Here is a 16,828-nt window from a genome sequence, read left to right as displayed (position 1 = left end):
TACGCAACAGTGAAAAACCGAAAGCATTTATGCTAAGATCAGGAACAAGACAAGAATGCTCACTTTTTTTTTTTTTTTTTTTTTTTTTTTTTTTTTTTTTTTTTTAAGATGGAGTCTTGCTCTGTCACCCAGGCTAGAGTGCAATGGCACGATCTCGGCTAACTGCAACCTCTGCCTCCCAGGTTCAAGCGATTCTCCCTCCTCAGCCACCTGAGTGGTTAGGATTACAGGCATCCAACATCATACCCGGCTAGTTTTTGTAATTTTGTAGAGACAGTGTTTCACCATGTTGGCCAGGCTGGTCTTGAACTCCTGACCTCAGGTGATCCACCCACCTCGGCCTCCCAAAGTGCTGGGATTATAGGCGTGAGCCACTACGCCCAGCCAGAATGCCCACTATTACCACTTCTATTTAACACAGTAATGCAAGTCCTAGCCTGAGCAATTAGATAAGAGAAAGAAGAAGAAGAAAAAAAAAGCATGCAAACTAAAAAGAAAAAAAAAGTAAAATTATCTTGTGCAGACAACATAGTCCTATATGTGAAAAACCCTAATGATTCCACAGGAAAAACTAATAAACAAATTCAGCAAAGTTGCAGAATACAAAATCAATATGCAAATATTAGTTGTGTTTCTACCCAGTAACAATAAGCAATCTGAAAAGAAAATTAGAAAAACAATACCATTTACATCATCAAACAGAATAAAATACTTAAGAATAAACTTAATCAAGGAGGTAAAATATTTATACATTGAAAATTTCAAAACATTACTGAAGGAAATCAAAGAAGTCACAAATAAATGGAAAACTATCTCATGTTTATGAAGTGGAAAACAATATTGTTAAAGTGTCCATAGCACCAAAAGGAATCTACAGATTCAATTCAATCCCTACCAAATCTCGAATGTCATTTTTTGTAGAGTTCGTACAAGTTAACCTAAAATAAATATGGAATGTCAAAGGACCCTGAATAGTCAAAATAATCTTGAGAAAGTAAAACAAAGCTAGAGGCCTCACACTTCCTGACTTCAAAACACTTTACAAAGCTACACCAATCGAAATGTATGATACTGGAATAAAGACAGACATATAGACTAATGGAACAGAATATAAGGCCTAGAAATAAATCCACATGTATATGATCAAATGAACTTCAATAAGGGTGCCAAGGCTACAAAATAGGGTATGAATAGCATCTTCAACAAATGGTGCTTGGAAAACTGAATGTAAAATACTGAAATTGGACCCTTTAATATACAATATACAAAGATCCACTCAGAATGGATTAAAGGCTTAAATGTAAGAGCTGAAACTCTAAAGTTAATATAATATAGGAGGAGAGCTTCATGACATTTAATTTAGCAATGATTCTTTGGATATAAGACCTAAAGCACAGGCAACAAAAGCAAAAAAAACCATAGACAAATAGGAGTATATCAAACTTAAAGCTTTTTCACAGCACAGGAAACAATCAACAGATTAAAAAGGGAACTTATGTAATAGGAGAAAATAGTTGCAAGCCATATATCTGATGAGAGGTTAATATCCACAGTATATAAATAACTCTTGCAAATAAACAAGAGAACAAAAAAAAAACCTGATTAAAAATGAACAAAGGACTTGAACAAACATTTCTCCAAAGACAATAGTCAAATGGTCAGTATCATTAAATATCAGGGAAATAAAAATCAAAACCACTAGATATTACCTTATGTCCACTGGGATGGCATTTATTTTATATTAAAAACTGAAACAAAAACAAAAACAAAAACAAAAAAACCAGAAATTAACAAATATCAACAAGGATGTTGAGAAATTTGAACCTTTGTGCACTGTTGCTAGGAATGTAAAATGGTGCAGCCCGCTATGGAACATAGTACAAACGTTCCTCAAAAAATTAAACATAGAATTATCTTATGATCCAGCAATTTCACTTCAGGATATGTATCTCCAAGAATTGAAAACATGATCTCAAAAGGGATATCAGCACACTCATGCTCCTTGCAGCATTTTTTTAAATAATAAAGGAGAGGTAAAAGCAACCTAAATGTCTCTCAATGAATGAATGGACAGCCAAAATGTAGTATATACATTCAATGAAATATTATTTGACCTTTTAAAAGAAGGAAATGAAATCCTGGTATATGCTACAAAATGGATAAAGCTTAAGGACATTATGTGAAATAAGCCAGTTACAAAAACAAATATTGTATGATTCCACTTATATGAAGTATTTAAATAGTCAGACTCTTAGAAACAGAAAGTAGAATGGCATTTGCCAAGGGTGGGTGGAGGGGGCAGAAGAAAATAGCTCAATGGGCACAGTTTGAATTTTACAAAATAAAAAATGTCTAGAGATCTGTTGTGTAACAATGTGCACACAGTTAACACTGTCATTGACTTAGAAAGAACCAAGATGGTAAATTTTATGTTATGTGTTTTTTAACACAATAAAAAAAGAAGAAACGCGTTGCTTTTTTTCTACCACCTTCCTATCATTAAAAATGGCTGAACCATTACTAAGGTTTTTTAAAAAATCACTCCTGATGTGAGACAAATCATGGAAAATGTATGCTCAAAAGAAATAGTTTTCCAAAATTTGTGGATAGGTGAAATCATGGTTATAAATGAAAATGGTATACATTCTTAAACTTACTTGCTTTTGTGAACACCTAAAGAAATAATAGAGAAGCCAGAAAACTGCTTATTTTTTTTTATAAGTTTTAGCAAAAAAAAACAGATGTGCAGAAAAACCAAAATAAAGTTAATGCATGCAATGAGAAGTAAACACAATTGATTAAGTCTGAAATAGGTTTTTTTGTTTGTTTTTTTTTTTTTTTTTTTTTTTTTGAGACAGAGTCTCGCTTAGTCGCCCAGGCTGGAGTGCAGTGGCGCGATCTCGGCTCACTGCAAGCTCCGCCTCCCGGGTTCACGCCATTCTCCTGCCTCAGCCTCCCAAGTAGCTGGGACTACAGGCGCCCGCCGCCTGGCCCGGCTAATTTTTTGCATTTTTAGTAGAGACGGGGTTTCACAGTGTTAGCCAGGATGGTCTCGATCTCCTGACCTTGTGATCCGCCCGCCTCGGCCTCCCAAAGTGCTGGGATTACAGGCGTGAGCCACCGCGCCTGGCCAGGTTTTTAATCGGATCACAGATTTTAATGGGCAACTTTCAAAGAAGTGATTATAAATTGTTGCATTTAATTATTTAAAAATGCACACATGGCAACTTAGAGAAAGGCAGGTGCTAAAATGATCCCTAGATGTTCCAACTACATCCCTAATTTTGTGATTTACATAAGACTGTATTTAAGACATGAGTTTGAGAATTTTCACTGCTGCTTCAGTGTCAGATCAGAGTCAACATCTTGCTTGTGGACCTGGTGCTGCCAATTTTCCCTCACTTCCCAACCATTTCCTGTCCGGGCTGTCATCCCAAAGTTGACACTCAGACTTTAGATTCCCTGAATTTTCAGGAGCCATCCTCATTATCTTTTCCAGCTCCCGGAACTCCAGACCAAGCTAGAATTCAGAGCCTGCATGTGTTTAGGAAGAAAGGTTGCGCAATTTTTCTGTGTAATTCTCAACTTTGGTTTTGAGATAATCCAGAATATTTCCAATTATCTCAAAAAACAAGATAAATGTATCTACCAAAATGTACAGTTACACTTCACTTAAAGAAATGCCTTTTAAGATGCTTTTAGTCACCAAATAATAAAAATTACGCTACCGTATTTCCATAATTCGATGATTGTTGCAGCAGCTCTTCATGAAAACAGATTTTTATCCTCAAAATAATCTAAAATCAGGCTTCAGACATCCACAAACAATAGATGCCAATTAAAAACAAAAATAAAATCTCTGTTATTTCTACTAAATATTTTATTCTATTTTTGACTTAAATATTAATGAGGAGGTTGCGCAAGATGGCAAAATAGAAGTCTCCACAGATTGTCCTCCCAACAGGAAAACAAAATTGAACAATTATCTACACAAAAAAAGGACCTTCATAAGAATCAAAAGTCAGGTGACCAATCACAGTACCTGGTTTTTACTTCATATCACCAAAAGAGGCACTGAGGCGTGTAGGGACAGTCTTGAATACACCCCCACCTTCCCCATCTCCTGGCAGTGGCCATGTGCTGAAGAGAGAGAATCTGCACTTGGGAAAGAGTGAGCATGGTGATTGTGCGACTCTGCATTGGAACTCAGTGCTGTTGTGTCACAGCAGAAAGCAACACCGGGCAGAACTCAGCCAGCTCCCATGGAGGGAACATTTAGTCCAACCTTGGTGATAGGGGAATCTCCTATCTCAGCAGTTGGAACCTGAATTCCAGCAAGCCTTGCCACTGCAGGCTAAAGAGCTCTGGAGTCCTAAATAAACTTGAAAGATTGTCTAGGCCATAAGGACCACAATTCTTGTATAAGGAATTGTGCAGGGCGTGAAGCCAGTGGACTTGAGGGAGCACATGACCTACTGAGACACCAACTGGGGTGGCCAAGGGAGTACTTCCACCACCCCTCTCCCAACCCCAGGCAGTGCAGCTTATAACTCAAGGATAGACTCTTTTCTTCCACTTGAGCAGAGGAGAGAGAAGAGTAAAGAAGACTTTGCCTTGCAACTTGGATACCAGCTCAGCCACAGTATGATAGGGCATTAGGCAGAGTGCTGAGGCCCCCATCCCAAGCCCTAGCTCCCAGACATTTCTAGACACGCCCTGGGCCAGAAAGAAACCTGCTGTCTTGAAGGGAAATACTTAGTCCTGACAAGATTTGCCACCTGCTAATGAAAGAGCCCTTGGGCTCTGAAGTACTCCTTGGTAGCCAGGAGTACTCACCATGAAACTTGGGTGAGACTCAGAGATATACTGGCTTCATGTGTGACCCAGCATATTCCCGGATGTGGTGGCTATGGGGAGAGACCCCTTCTGCTACAGAAAAAGAGAGGGAAGGGGAAAGGGGACTTTGTCTTACAGTTTAGGTGCCAGCTCAGTCACAGTGGGACACAGAACCAAGTGGGCTCTTAAGATCATTGATTCCAGGCCTTGCTTTGTGGACAGCATTTTTTGAACTGCCCCAAGGCAGAGGGGAGCCTACTGCCCTGAAGGGAGAGTTCCAGGCCTGGCAATATTCATCACGAGTTGACTACAGATTCCTTTGGCCTTGAGTGAACATTAGCAGTAGCCAGACAGTATTCAGCATGGGCCTGGAGTGGTGGTGGCCATATGAGAGACACTCTTCTGCTTGTGGAAAGGGGAGGGAAGAATAGGAAGGACTTTTGTCTTGTGGCTTGGGTGCCAGCTCAGCTGCAGTAGAATAGAGCACCAGGTAGGTGTGTCAGGGGTCTTGACTTTCTGACGACATCTCTGTACACACCTAGACTTGAGGGGAACTCACTGCCCTGAAGGAAAGGACACAAGCTTGGCTGGCTTCAACACCCACTGTAGAGCCCTGGGGCTTTGAGCGAACACAGCTGGTAGCAAGGCAGTGGTTACTATAGGCCTTCGATGGGACCCAGCGCTGTGCTGGCTTCAGGTACGACCCAGTGCAGTCCCAGTGGTGGTGGTCACAGGGGTTCCTGTGTCACTCCTTCCACAGCTTCAGGCAGCTCAGCATAGAGCAAAAGAATTTGTTTGGGAGGAAGTAAGGGAAGAGAACAAGAGTCTCTGCCTGGTAATCAAGATAATTCTTCTGGGCTGTATCCAGGACCACCAAGGTGGTGCCTCTGCATTAGGAACCCCCTACATTTCTCAAAAAAGTAGAAAAATGTCAAATAAACAATCTAACAATGCATCTTAAAGAATTAAAATAGCAAGAGCAAAACAAACTCAAAATTGGTAGAAGAAAAGAATAACAAAGATCAGAGCAGAAATAAATGAAACTTAAATGAAGAAAACAATACAAAAGATCAATGAAACCAAAACTTGGTTTTTTGGAAAAGATAAAATCAACAAACTTTTAGCCAGACTCAGAAAAAAAGGGAGAAGACCTAAATAAATAAAATCAAAGGTGAAAAAGAAGGCATTTTGACAGATACTACAGAAATTTAAAGGATCATTAGTGGCTAGTATGAACAGTTATACACCAATAAATTAGAAAACATAGAATACATGGATAAATTCATAGACACATATAACCTACCAAGATTGAACTATGAAGAAATCCAAAGCCTGAACAGACCAGTAACATGTAATGAGATAAAAGCTGTAATAAAAAGTCTCCCAGCAAAGAAAATCCCAGGACCTGATGACTTTACTGCTATATTTTACCAAACATTTACAGAAGAACTAACACCTATCCCACTCAAACCAGTCCAAAAAATAGAGCAAGAGTGAATACTACCAAATTCATTCTACCAGGTCATTGTTATCTTCATACCAAAATCAGACTAAGAGACATCAAAAAAAGAGAAAAGTAATTGCCATATCTCTGATGAAGACTGATGCAAAAATCCTCAACAAAATATGAACAAACCAATTCAACAACACATTAGAAAGATCAAGTGGGATTCATCCCAGGGATGCAAGGATGGTTCAACTTACATAAACCAATCAATGTGATACATCATGTCAACAAAATAAAGGACCATATGATTATTTCAAGTCATGCTGAAAAAGCATTTGATGAAATTCAACATCCCTTCATGATAAATACCTTCAACAAACTGGGTATAGAAGAAACATACCTCAGCAAAACAGAGAAACCAGAAAAGAGAAAGAAATAAAGGACATCCAAATCGGAAATGAAGAAGTCAAATTATTCTTGTTTGCAGATGATCTGATCTTATATTTGGAAAAACCTAAAGACTCCTCCAAAAAACTATTAGAACTGATAAACAAATTCAGTAAAGTTGCAGGATACAAAATCAACATACAAAAATTCATGGCATATTGCCATGCCAGCAACAAACAATCTGAAAAAGAAATAAGAAAGTAATCTCACTTACAATAGCTGCAAATAAAATAAAATACCTAGGAATTAACTTAACCAAATAAGTGAAAGACTTCTGCAATGAAAACTATAAAATGCTCAAGCCTGTAATCCTAGCACTTTGGGAGGCCGAGATGGGCAGATCATGAGGTCAGGAGATCGAGACCATCCTGGCTAACACGGTGAAACCCCATCTCTAGTAAAAAAATACAAAAAAATTGGCGGGTGAGGTGGTGGGCGCCTGTAGTCCCAGCTACTTGGGAGGCTGAGGCAGGAGAATGGCGTAAACTGGGAGGCAGAGCTTGCAGTGAGCTGAGATCTGGCCACTGCACTCCAGCCCAGGCGACAGAGCAAGACTCTGTCTCAAATAAAAAACAAACAAACAAACAAACAAACAAAAAACACTGATGAAAGGAATTGAGGAGGCTTCACAAAAAAGGAAAAGATATTCCATGTTCGTGGATTGGAAGAATCAATATTCTTAAAATGTCCGTACTACCAAAAGCAACCTACAGATTCAATACAATCTCTACCAAAATACCAATGGCATTCTTCACAGAAATAGAGAGAAAAAATCTAAAATCTATATGAAATTACAAAAGACCCATAATAGTCAAAGCTATCCTGAGCAAAAACAACAAAACGAAGGGAATCACATTACCTGGCTTCAAATTATACTACAGAACTATAGTAACAAAACAGCATGGTTCTGGCATAAAAACAAACACATAAACCAATGAAACAGAATAGAGAATCCAGAAACAAATCCAGAAATCTACAGTAAACTCATTTTTCACAAAGGTGCCAAGAACATACACTGGGGAAAGAACAGTCTCTTCAATAAATGGTGCTGGGATAACTGGATATCCATGTGCAAAACAATAAAACTAGACCCCTATGTCTCACCACATACAAAAATTAAATCAAAATGGATTAAAGATTTAAACTTAAGACCTCAAACTATAAAACTACTAAAAGAAAACATTGGGGAAACTTTCTAGGAAATTGGAATGGGAGTAGATGTCTTTAGTGCCCCACAAACACCGGCAACCAAAGCAAAAAAAGAAAAATGAGATCGTATCAAGTTAAAAATCTTCCGCACAGCAAAGGAAACAATCAGAAAAGTGAAGAGACAACCCACAGGAAGGGAGAAAATACTTGCAAACTATCTATCTGACAAGAGATTAATAACGAGAATGTATACGAAGCTCAAACAACTCTTTGGAAGAAAATCTAATCAACCAATTAAAAAATGGGCAAAACACCCAAATAGACATCTCTCAAAAGAAGACAAACAAATGGCAAACAGTTAAAAGAAAAGGTGCTCAACACCATTGATTATCACAGAAATACAAATCAGAAAACTACAGCGAAATATCATCTCACCTCATTTAAAATGGTTTATATCCAAAAGACAGGAAAAAGCAAATGCTAGTGAGGATGTTGAGAAAGGGGAATCCTTATATGCTGTTGGTGGGAATGTAAGTTAGCTCAACCACTATAAATAAATAACAGTGTGGAGGTTCCTCAAAAAACTAAAATTAGAACTATCATGTGATCCAGCAATCGCACTGTTAGGTATATACTCAAAAGAGAGAAAAATCAGTATATTGAAGAGATATCTGCACTCCCATGTTTATTGCAGCACTGTTCACAATAGCCAAGATTTGGAAGCAACCTAAGCGTCCATCAACAGGTGAATGGATAAAGAAAATGTGATACACACACACAATAGAGTAACATTCAGCCATAAAAAAAGAATGAGACCCAGTCATTTGCAACAACATGGATGGAACTGGAGGTCATTATGTTAAGTGAAATAAGCCAGGCACTGACAGAAAAACTTCATATTTTCTCACCTATTTGTGGGGGCTAACAATTACAATAATTGAACTAATGGAAATAGAAGAAGGATGGTTACCAGAAGCTGGGAAGGGTAATGGGAGGTTAGAGGGGAAATGGGAATGATTAATGGGTATAAAAATATAGTTAGATAGAATGAATAAGGTCTAGTATTTGATAGCACAATAGGGTTCCTACCATCAACAATAATTTATTTTACATGTAAAATTAGCTAAGAGTATAACTGGATTGTTTGCAACACAAAGAAAGGATACATGCTTGAGGAGATGGATACTCCATTTAGCCTGATGTGATTATCACACATGGCATGTCTGTATCAAAATATCTCATGTACCCCATAAATATATATACCTACTACAGACCTGCAGAAATTAAACATTAAAATTTTTTCAAATGTACACAAACAAATTTTCTACAATAAAAAAATGGAAGTTTCTTGTAAATTTTCCAGTGCTATAAATCTGGAAATTTACTGAATACTGAAACCTCCTCCTACTTTCAGAAACAGAACAAAATAATCCTCTGATTCCTCAAGGTCCTTCAAGCTATTGCCACTTTCCTTTCTTTCCCTTCATAGGAAAATCTTGTGAAATATAAACTGATGTCTCTGTCTGATTTCAGGGACTGATTTCACTTTTTCTCTCTGCACTAAACTACATTCTGGCTTTTAAAATAAATCTCTATTGAATCTCCCAAAATCTCAATTACCTCCCAAGTTGTTCCATTTAGCTATGAGGAATTCCTATAAGAAGCCACAGCTGACTCCAGAATTCACATTGGAAAACCTGGGCTGCTGGTATCTGTTCTTGGCCCAAATCCTGAACAACTTCAACAGACCAAATTTACTCCTCAGAACTTCCTCTCTAGACTCTCCAAGCACCTTATTTTGCTTTTAGTGCCATTCCTTTATTGCCTTATCCTCTATATTTAATACATGGACTTGTTATTTCAGACATGCCTTCCTTTCTCCCATGTTCATACCTCCCAATACCAAGATGGTAACCCCAAAACATCTCAGGTAATGCTCTTCCCAACTCAACCAAGCCCAGGACTCACTGAGCTGTAGCCCCACTACCAGCAGGTGGCAGCCCACTACCTCACTTACTTCTGCTTTGGGGACAGGGCCCAAATGAACCAGTAGCCATTTTTCAGTCTCTATCTTACCTAGCCCCTGCTCTATATTAAATATGGTTGACCGCCCCATTTCTTAAATGTGCCACTTTCTTGTTTCTCTAACACCATCCTCCTGGATATTGTCACTACCACCCTAGCCCTCCATCTCAATCTCCTTTTTAGATACATTATTTCATCAACTCCTGTAAAATATTGACATTGCGTTAGATTTTCTTCTCAGGCCTCCCTCTACCTTCACCCTTGGTTGTACATTGGAATCGCATGGGAGCTTCTACAAATAAACAATGTGTGGTCTATCATCAACGATTACCATTTAACTGGATGCAGGAAAGGGGTGGATGTCCAGGTATTAGAATTTTTTCTTTTTTTTCTTTTTTCTGAGATGGAATTTCACTCGTTGCCCAGGCTGGAGTGCAATGGCGCAATCTTGGCTCACTGCAACCTCCACCTCCCAGGTTCATGCGATTCTCCTGCCTCGGCTTCCTGAGTAGCTGGGATTACAGGCATGTGTCACCATGCCTGGCTAATTATTTGTATTTTTAGTAGAGATAGGGTTTCTCCATGTTGGTCAGGCTGGTCTCAAACTTCTGAGCTCAGGTGATCCACCCACCCCCACCTCCCAAAGTGCTGGGATTACAGGCATGAGCCACTGCACCCGGCTGGTATTAGTAATTTTTTAAAGCTCCCCTGGTATCTCTATGTGTAGTCCTGGTTGAGAACCTCAGGTATAAATAACCCCCAGGCCTCATTGAGGTTGCCTTGGAAACACTTGAGAAGCACATTCCCTCTTGTCATCCCTCACTGCTGTGGCTTTCTTCAGGCCTGGGTCATTAGCACGTAAATCACCACAGTATCCTCCTAACTCATCTCTCTCCTCCAGGCTACCCTCCACACAGCTTCCAAAGTGAGATCTCTACAATGTCAATGTTGATATTGGTAATTGAAAGGCCATCAATGTCTCTCTCTCCCAAGTTATCGCTGGAAACCACATGAGCCTCTGTGCACGCTGCTCTCTAGCGATTCCAGATGAAACGGTTGGTCCCAAGGTCAACTCACCACACCCTCTGGAGGCCCCAAGCTTTGTGCATGGTATTTCCACTGCCTGGCACAACTATCTCCCCCACCCTTCCCTCTCACCCCATGAGTTTTTTTCTTTCTTTCTTTCTTTTTTCATTTGTGCATATATATGCCTTTTGTTATCTTAGAAGTAATGATTAAATGGTAAAATGGTATCAATAAACATTTGGGGAATACCCACTAGGAGCAAACATCCCCTGGCTCTGCTATCCACAGGGTCTGGCTGCACTTTCTTCTTCATATCTTAGACTTACAACTGCTGGTAATGGTGATGGTGAAATGCTTTAGAGATTACAAGTGCTCATTTGATCATCAAAACCACCTTTTAAAAGACTAAATGAATAGATGTTCAAGGCCCCTTAAAATTGAATATTGTGTATAACATACCAAGTATATAGTCAACATTTAATAGGAAGCATGTTGGGGAAGGAGAAAAACCATGAGGGGCATCCTCAGGAATACTGATGAGTGTCCTTCAAGAGTTAAAGATGTATGAAGCAGAGTTACAGTTTTAAACAGTACAGCTGACATGCACACAAAATTAGTTGATTTTGTTGATGCTTGATCTAATATTTTTTATGACCCCCACTCCCTATTTTGTTTATCAAAGGCAGACTATCCTCTTTTTGTACTCCCACTATAGCAATCCTAATGCTATCCACAGCAAATGGATGTGTTATGTAGAATAGGTGGAAGGTCTTATCCACAGATAAGTAACAGAAAAAAGTATTAATATGGTTCCAAAATATTAACCCTTTTATGTTTATAAATGAAGCAGAACAGTTTAGAGCAGAGTTATGCAAAATCCTCATAAAAAATCATAAGTGGCTTCCAGGGCTGAAGCCTTGACAGAGGTGTTAAGATACCAACAAGGAATGTGTAAATCAAAAGGAAACTGGTGAGTAATGGGAGCCCAGACAGTCAATGAAGGCATCATAAAATCTAACTTGGCAGTGCTATGTAAACTCTGCCTGAGGAAAGAGTAATGTAGGCTGATGATACTCAACACTTGAATGACATCCTGCTCCTAATTATTGAGGATAAGCAAGTAACTTTCTGATTACAACTTGGCTTCTTGTGTCTTTTATTCCTAGAAAGGGAAAACTGGTCATTCCAATATGCCTATTGTAATCTACATAACAATCACAGCTCACCAAATAAATAACAAAACTGGCATGGTGTATATATCAATCTCTTCCATATTGATGAATAAGTTCCCACTCCTGGGGAAAGGAACTCCTTGGTGAGTTAATCAAATAAGGTCTGGTGTCTGTCTGGCTGAGGGCCAGATGTGGGACTTGGGTGAATTTGCAAAGATAAAAACTGCTTTGTGAAGTATGTACGTTTTTCTGAGAATAAGACGTTTCTCTTTCTCCTCCAGAGCCATCTTGGAGTCATAAGTAAAGTGATTAAATTCCATACCATTGTATATGGCTAGTTAGATAATGCTCAATACAATGAATTTATACCAAAATATGAGACTGTCCCTAAATAACAAAATAGGAATGACAGATTAACACTTGCTTCCCTTTTTCATTATCATAGGAATTCATATGTGGAAACATTCATACGTTCCAAAGCTGAGAATAACACTGTGTTTATGGAGAAATTCATCATAATTCATGCTTGGAAAGTATCATTCTTATCTGGTTTGAAGACAAAGTAAGACATACTGTAGGCCCCTAACAACCACAAGTAGTTCATTGTTGTAATATAATTGTTGTGTAACAACTGTTTGCTCTGGTGAGAATTTATACCCAGCTAACTTTAGATGTTGGACAGGAAGATGACAAAAATAGCAACCAAAGAAAGCAATGACTAGTATCCTCTTAAAACTTGATTTAATCTTTACAGTATCCCTGTAAGAAAGTCATCCAAGAGAATATGCCCAGTAGAGCCATGACAGAGGTGGACCCACTCAGCCACACTAACTAGTGTCACGAGTTTCACACTCTAATACACATGTGCCCAGCCTTACCAAGAGTGGAGCCTGAATTCAACAGATCAACTGCCAAAGAGCTGGAAAAAGGGTTTTTCATCCAAAACATCAAGATCTAATTTATGTATTGTACAATACTGAATACATTTTAGTAGTGAGAGTGCACCCATGTGTCATCAGGTTTTAATTTTATTTCATTTTCAAGGTCTGAGTATTTACTTTTAAGTGGGGTATCAATATCATTCATAATTTCAATTTCTCCCCTCCTGGCAATTCAATGAAATGCATAAAGTTGTGAACAGTCCACATCATGGACTATGGTTGCTGACTCATTCTTATCATGACAGCGAAAGCACTGGAAATGAAACCAAAGAAATAAAAGCTGGTTTCTAGGAGATTCGTTTAAATTGTTTAGTGCAGTGAAACATCGTGGGCAACCAAGTGGTTTATCCTTAACTTTTAAGAGATTCAGAACAGTTACATTCTCTCTCTCTAATCTGGCTTGGAAATGCAGGGGAAAGGGGTAGTCAGGAGGGGGGCATTCACAGTAAAGAGTAGGGAGTCACTTGGATGTTAACTTTTCTTGTCACGCTGCTGTGGGGCCAGTCTGTGTCTTACCAGAAATTCTGAGAGTGCCTCTTCCTATGATGAAGTGAACATTTCATGACTGACTCTTAAAGAAATTTTATCAACCAAAAGGCTGATTTTAAAATAGAAACTCTACATTATTTTAAACAATTGAGGTGCTAAGTTTAATATTGTTAATAGATGAATGCAACATTAATCAAAAGCTGAACCTGTAGGCTTTCCAACAAAGAAATGTTAAACAAATAGCAATACATTGGAGTTATTTGTTTTAATTTTTAATTTTTTGTTTCCTTAAAAGAATAAGAAAATGTTAAAAGTAGTTTGGAGTGATGAAAATTTATGATAATACCAAAAATAATTCACTCAGGATGCCAAGTGGTGCCTACTCATAGATCAAATGTGTGAGTGGCCCACCGAAAACTTAAGCTTCTGATAGGCATGTATTTTTCAGTTGAAAATAAAGGTTAAAATTGCAGGCGTATTTGGGGAGAAAATAATGCTGGCAGCTATAAAATGTTATTAAATAATTGATATCAAGGCTATTCTAACACTGGTAGGTAGATTTACAATCTTTTAAAACCACTAGAATTTGGGAATTTGAAAGCAAAAAAATTGAACAAACGAGGATAAATAATCTTCTGGTGTCTAAAATATGATCTGGCAGTTTGTATTGAGTTCATGTTCCAAGCAAAGCATCAGCCAGCTTGAAATGTCAATCAATATTTTATGATGTTGTCATTGTTTTTCACAGGGGCCCAAGACACCCTGCTGACCCAGGTGTAGATTAATTACATCTAGTCAGTTTCAACAGCCTCCTTAACTGTCATCCTTTCCTTTGGCCTTTCTCTTTCCTGTTACACTTGCAACTTTTAGCTCACCTCTAAATTCAGACTTATGCCCTTCACACATGTTATATTTGCTCTTCCAAGAGAGGTCCCAATGTATTGCTTCAGATGTCTTGACATATACACCTACCTGGATATTTATGGATACATGCTTATATTATTTCCAGAAGTATTTTTAGCATTTTTTATGTGTGATATTTAATAAAGAAATTTTTAGAGTAAGTTCTATTAAAAAGATAAAAGCTAAATTTAATTAAGCAATTCCAAACATAAGGGAACTACCAACAACTCTGACAAGAGGTCAAGAAAACACAGTAAGAATATGAGATTAAAGGCTCCCCATCCATTTATTTATTAGCTTTTCTAACTGAATCTTTAATGGGAGGGCCCTCCTTTAGAGGTCAGAAGGAATTTGGTCCTCACTGTCTTCTGCCCTGACATTTCATCTCAGACCAGGTTCCTCTTAACCACGTTTATTCCAATATCAAGAATAGGCATTGAACCAAAAAATGTATAACTGAATGCACAGTGGCACTCTTGTAGTATTATCCATACTCTTAAGCATTTTGCCAAAATAAGTATGATATATGAAAAACTTGAAGTGACACTCACCTGCCTCACAATTTTCAGTCACGAGCCCTTTATACAGATGGTGGCTGAAGGAAATCTTTACATCTTCTCCTTCCATGTGGATGACCAAGAGACCTGTGGTTGTCCTGGCTGGAACACCCTGGTCTGTAACTTTTAACTGCAGCCAGATAGGGAAGTATTCTGAAGATGGATTTTGCTGAAATTGAATTTCTCCTGTATGTTTATCAATAGAAAACATTGACTGAGTCTCTGCAAAACTAAAAACCACAGTTCCGTTGGGCCCCGAATCTGGGTCATCGGCTCTCACAATGACAGTTGTCTGGTTTGTAGGCGACTGGGGGGAAAGAAACACATCAAAAGGGTTTTGTTCCAAAACTGGGTCATTGTCATTAACATCAGTGACACATACTTTTATAATTACAGTAGTGCTTCGTGAACCCTGGATGCTACAGTCTCTGGCCACAGCACTAAATGTATGCTGAGATCTGGCTTCACGGTCGAGGGTGTTGCTGGTTCTCAATGTGCCTGACATAGGATCAATGGTGAATGCACCAGAAGCCTCATCAGTCAGAAAATACTCAGTTTGCCCATTCAGGCCTTCATCCTCGTCCACAGCTGAAAGCACAAAAACCACTGTTCCCACTTCAGCATCTTCTCTCACAGAGAACTGGTAATAAAGTGTGGGAAAAGAAGGAGTGTGGTCATTGGCATCCAAAACTCTAACTTGCAGGTGTATTACAGAGCTCCTAGGCGGATCTCCCAGGTCAGAGCACAGAATGGCAAGGGTAAAATTGCTGACTTGTTCCCGGTCCAAAGCACGAGTGGTTGAGAGTTCTCCTGACATCTCATTTATAGCAAAGTACTCATCGGTATTTCCATCTATTAAAGAAAACAATTCCAAATTCATCTGAATTGAAAAAGTAGCAGCTCTTTGCTAGCACTGTCTATGGTATTCATTTATACATTCATTCAAAAATATATTTACTCCCGATTATATTGTATCTTAGCACTTCTGTAAATATTGGGGATATAACAGTAAACATGATAAAGGCTCTGCCCTCATGAAAGTTCTATTCTATTGAGGGGATAAACAGAATAATATGATTCAATGCCTATCTTTAATCAGTCAATAATTAGAACACTTGCTTTCACTGATTTGCAGCCGTATGATTTTTTTGTGTGCATCTACAACTTTTAATTTTAATATATTTTTCCTCATAAGAGGATAAAGATGAATGTTTTATTTAATACAAAACAATAGGAGTTGGGGATAAGAAACAGAATGTAATGTCCTTTTTTAAGATATCAATCAGAAATGAACAGATTTGATTTGTAGTTATTTTCCCAAATATTACCCACTACAGATTTCATGTCTGTTATACTATTGCAGTAAGCCTTCCCTTCTACATGTCCACAGCATTTTGTCCATGAATCGTAACACTTTGGTTAGAGTTAGTTGGACAATTGCCTATTTCTTCCAAAACATAAATAAGGCAATGTTCTATTCATCTATTCCTTAAAAAAATCTGCCCTTTATTATATTCCACAGTATCGAGTAGAATAAAACTTAAAATTGAACACAGGGACAAAAAGCTTTCAAAGACTTTTTTAAATAACCCTGAAAATTAGTGAGGAGAAATGTGGTTAAATACTTGCCAGTCATATTCTTGGATGAAGAGCAGGACCAATAGTGTGGGAACTTAATAGAGTCTGCATATCAGAAGCATATGAGGACCAAGTAGAATGGCATTCAGAGGAAACAACAGCAATAGGTAGTTTTAGGGAGAAGGAGCGGGCCCTGCATTTGTATTCATGAGGCATAGTTAATTTACACCAAAAGTAGAGATGATTGGACAAACCCAC

At 38.3% G+C, this 16,828-nt stretch overlaps 1 protein-coding gene across 1 annotated transcript in view; it reads right to left on the bottom strand.

Annotated features, from left to right (window-relative positions):
• DCHS2 (dachsous cadherin-related 2) overlaps positions 1–16,828 on the bottom strand; it is a 269,651-nt gene that overhangs the window by 51,464 nt on the left and 201,359 nt on the right. Inside the window, exon 13 of the mRNA XM_050791988.1 lies at positions 14,987–15,844. Coding sequence (XP_050647945.1) covers positions 14,987–15,844 — 858 coding nt within the window. The remainder of the gene's footprint in view (positions 1–14,986; positions 15,845–16,828) is intronic.

The sequence above is a fragment of the Macaca thibetana genome, chromosome 5, assembly GCF_024542745.1.
Source record: "Macaca thibetana thibetana isolate TM-01 chromosome 5, ASM2454274v1, whole genome shotgun sequence".
NCBI lineage: Eukaryota > Metazoa > Chordata > Mammalia > Primates > Cercopithecidae > Macaca > Macaca thibetana.
The sequence above is the reverse complement of the archived record's forward strand: the minus strand, read 5'-3'. Positions and strand labels throughout refer to the sequence as shown.